The 3,803-nt window shown below is 38.4% G+C and overlaps 1 protein-coding gene across 1 annotated transcript; it reads right to left on the reverse strand.

Annotated features, from left to right (window-relative positions):
• Window positions 1-509: 509 nt before the first annotated feature.
• LOC131736842 (E3 SUMO-protein ligase KIAA1586-like) lies at window positions 510-3,361 on the reverse strand. Its single transcript, XM_059022250.1, has 2 exons — window positions 1,523-3,361; window positions 510-1,096 (listed from the first exon to the last, which is right to left on the reverse strand). The coding sequence occupies exons 1-2, from the start codon at window positions 3,209-3,211 to the stop codon at window positions 596-598; spliced, it is 2,190 nt and encodes a 729-aa protein (XP_058878233.1). The 5' UTR covers window positions 3,212-3,361; the 3' UTR covers window positions 510-595.
• Window positions 3,362-3,803: the final 442 nt, after the last annotated feature.

The following is a 3,803-nucleotide window of genomic DNA, read 5'->3' on the forward strand; positions in this document are numbered from 1 at the left end:
TAGTTTTGAATGTTATTTCCGAATCTCTCCTTTAAAATGTCTGAAGGGGACACTGTATTACTTAAAACGTGAATTAACGTCTTCATACGTGTTAACAGTGAGCAGTTACCCTGGGACTACACACCACGTTCAGACGCATTGATTGGACTAATGTATCCACAGGCGACCTAATACTCAGCGTTTCAACGGTGTCAGTAGTGCTCAACAGAAAAGAATGCATACAAAAAAATATTGTATACCGGCCATGGGCTATGGTTTTGCCCAGAGCCGTAACTAAGCATTTAGCTACCGGGGCATGCAAATATATATATATATATATATATATATATATATATATATATATATATATATATATATATATATATATACAGTGGTGTAGTGGTAAAAAAAAAGTAGCGGAGCGGTCCCAATGAGAATCAATTAAATAGTTAACGAGGTATTAACAGTTACGCCCACTTTCCATTTAACGCGATTTAATCGGGGTTTTTTTAATAATAATATAACACATATTTTACTGAACAAATTTCTGTAAAATCTCCCCTCTCTATAGAAAATTAAAAGTTGCACTTACCAATCACAGGTTGTTTTTAGTCAACTATAGGAACTGCCACAGAGCGTCAGGGGAGTCGCTGGAAATTGGAGCTGCCACCCGTGTACGGCTGTCATCTGCGGATCGATGATTGTGTCGCAACCAAGTGGTCACATAAGGGCTTGGATTCCACTGTCTCAAAGGGGGTCCATGAAGCTTGATAAACATTAAGGCTGAAGCATGTTTGATTAAAATTTTGGAACGCTGATCAGTTATAATTAAGTTCATTTGGCTGAATCCCCTTTCACATTCAGCAGTACTGCACGGGATCACACGTGTGCAGTTAATAAGTGGAGCTAAATCATCTGGAATTCTTCCGTTGTTCTCCTTAAAATCTCGAAATGCATTTTTGATAATACGTTCATTTAGCTGAAAGCGCCGACACAATCTTTCAACTTCATTTTCGCCATAACCCTGGGGTAGTTCTGCAGGCCAGTGGTGTGGATCCAGGACCAAGAGCTCAGAAAGAAGACTTTCATATTTTTGGCAATTCACCTCGGAAGAAGCCTGAAAGAATAAGCTATTTGAAATTAATGGTAGCATTTCTAAAATGTATTTTCGAAACCTTAACTGTATATATATATATATATATATATATATATATATATATATATATATATATATATATATATATATATATATGCGTTTTGTAGTTTTGAGTAGGATTAAATAAAGTAAATAATAAAAGTGAGATTTTGCAGAATACATATACTGTGCGGGAGTGTTTTTCTATTCTTATATTTACATTAGCCTATGCACCTGCGATGAGACTGACAGGAGTGCAGATGTTTATAATTTATTTGTATATACTTCTCAGTTGCAGTTTTATACTACACATGAAACTGAAATTAACGCCCCCCTCTGCTCGTTAATTGCAAACAATTAGGCTAGCTATTAAAATTAAAAAAATCTGTACAAGGTTTATGAACATACCTTCTCATTTGATGCAGTGGTTGTAAAAAGTCGTTCTTTCATATGATTGGCGAGTTTGGTAAGGAATTGTTTATGATTTATTTTTACATGTTTGGGATTCGACGTCAGCACTGTAGATTTAAATGTTCCTTCCATGGCAGCTATCTGCGCTTCAAGAGTCTTTGTACCTACATTCTCATTCATGGATTCAAAAATCCTTACTGTTCTACGTGCCATTTTATCTGCATAAACCAATGTAGTAGTCCGTTTCTGGAGAATCTCTGACAGCAGTGAAAGTTCGTATAAGGCATCGTACATAACTCCGAGGTCAATGAGAAATTCTGGCGAGCACAGCCTTTTCAGTAGACCGCTGTATGTCGCTCTTTCAGCAGAAGTCCGCTTAGAGCTTACGGCAGCTTTAAAATGAGTCGACAGAACTTCAAAACTTTCCCACACAGCGGAGACAGTCCTGAACGAACTGGAAACCCATCTCACATCCAGTACACGACCAATTTTCCTCAAGACAGCATCCAGTTCCTTCGCACAATTTCGGAGTTCTTGCTGATTTAGTGCTGATCTACTGTAGACTGAGTATAGCTTGTCCATGAAATAATGAAAATGGTTCATGCCAGTAGTCTCAGAAACACTATCGGCAACTGCAAGTTCGAGTCTGTGATTTAGACAGTGCCAGACAACAATGTTGGGGTACATGTCTGAAATTCGTTTTGCCACACCAGATTTTTTCCCAAGCATTACACTTGCACCGTCACTTGCAAATGCAACAAGATTTTTCTGTAAGTATGCATGGTCAAACCCGTGTTTTTGAAGACACTTAGTAAGCGCTAACACTATGGACTCAGCTGACTGATCAAAAAGTTCAACTAACTCCAAAAACATGAAGTGAGGGTCACGTGTCTTGTCTGTCTCGCATTTGAGATGCACAATAAGTGCTGGGGAACCATTCAGAGCTGTTGATTCATCAATTAACACAGCAATTTTTCCATCGATGTGTATTATTCTCTCACAGGCCTTTTTGACCATTTCATCAGAAACGTGGTTGATAATTTGAGTGGCGCTGTATCTGGAATGAAGACCAGTTCCCACATTAACACCATTTATTTCTTGCAGTTCCAGTAAGGCCTGATGATCAGAATAGGGTCGATTTTGTTTTGCAAGGTAGTAAGCAGTAGAAAATATTTTACAGGTAGTTTCGTGATCTCGCCTTTTTGCACTGTCAACACATTTCCCAATAATGTCCTCTGTGTTCTGCTGTAACAATGCAGTGGCCTTGTTATGAGCGCTGGATTTCTTGTGTTCAGCTATCTTTTTTCTCAAAGATCGTAGCTGTTGCTCTCGAGTTTTTCCATTGTACCCAACACTGTAATTTTTCCACTCAGAAGACAGAGAAACACCCTGACTTTTCAAAACTGACAGCGCAGAAACACGTCTACAAACACGACAGCCCAGATTACCATCCGCACAGTCAAGGAAAGTGTAAAGTTGTTTCTTTTCTTCCCATACCTCAGAACTCCAGATGTTTGGCCATGGCTGTTTCTCCGCGCTTTTTTCTTCAACTGCTGTAGGTTCTGGTTCCACTGTAGGTTCTGCTTCTGCCGTACAACAAACGATCTTCTGTTTTTTACTACTATTGCCAAAATATTGTATCAAAGTCTCTTGACGAGTTCGTTTACTACCTCCGAGACCAGACATTTTTGATTTGCGAGTTGTTTTTTATTATTATTAATACCGTTACTAATATCATCACCTCAGTTACGGCCAAGGAACGAACCGCCTCCTTCTCTGATTGGTTGTCAGCAACATCACTTTCAAAATTGATTTGCTAAAAAAAAAAAACTGGAATGACAGCTTATTTTAATGGCATAATAATGGACCAATCAAAAGCAGCAACTGTGCTGCTTATTGTGGTGACATCGTTTTTCAGATTACTTGATGTTTTAGCCGACAGCTTGTCTTTATTAAACGTATAGCTAGCTGTCTGTCTGTCGCAAATTCGCACAGCTGGCACAGAGCCGCAGGCAATGCTTACTACAAGTGTTTAGACAAAATTCGAACACGAAAATATTTTAAATATATGTATTTATAAATGTGAACATTTGCAATTGAAAAACATGGATTGAAAAAGTGCCGGAGCGCCGCTCCGCCCCGCTCCGGCTCCACTACACCCCTGTATATATATATATATATATATATATATATATATATATATATATATATATATACATAAATTGCATGCACCTTGAAGCAACCGGAGGTGGATGGAAAGAACCCCAACACGGCTGTT

This window comes from Acipenser ruthenus, chromosome 4 (genome assembly GCF_902713425.1).
Source record: "Acipenser ruthenus chromosome 4, fAciRut3.2 maternal haplotype, whole genome shotgun sequence".
In the NCBI taxonomy this organism is placed as follows: domain Eukaryota; kingdom Metazoa; phylum Chordata; class Actinopteri; order Acipenseriformes; family Acipenseridae; genus Acipenser; species Acipenser ruthenus.

Excerpts from the sequence above, each read along its gene's own strand:
- LOC131736842 (XM_059022250.1), bottom strand. The coding sequence starts at position 3,211 with ATGTCTGGTCTCGGAGGTAGTAAACGAACTCGTCAAGAGACTTTGATA. Across the intron at positions 1,097-1,522 it reads CCACTGCATCAAATGAGAAG|GCTTCTTCCGAGGTGAATTG; the intron begins GTATGTTCATAA and ends TTATTCTTTCAG.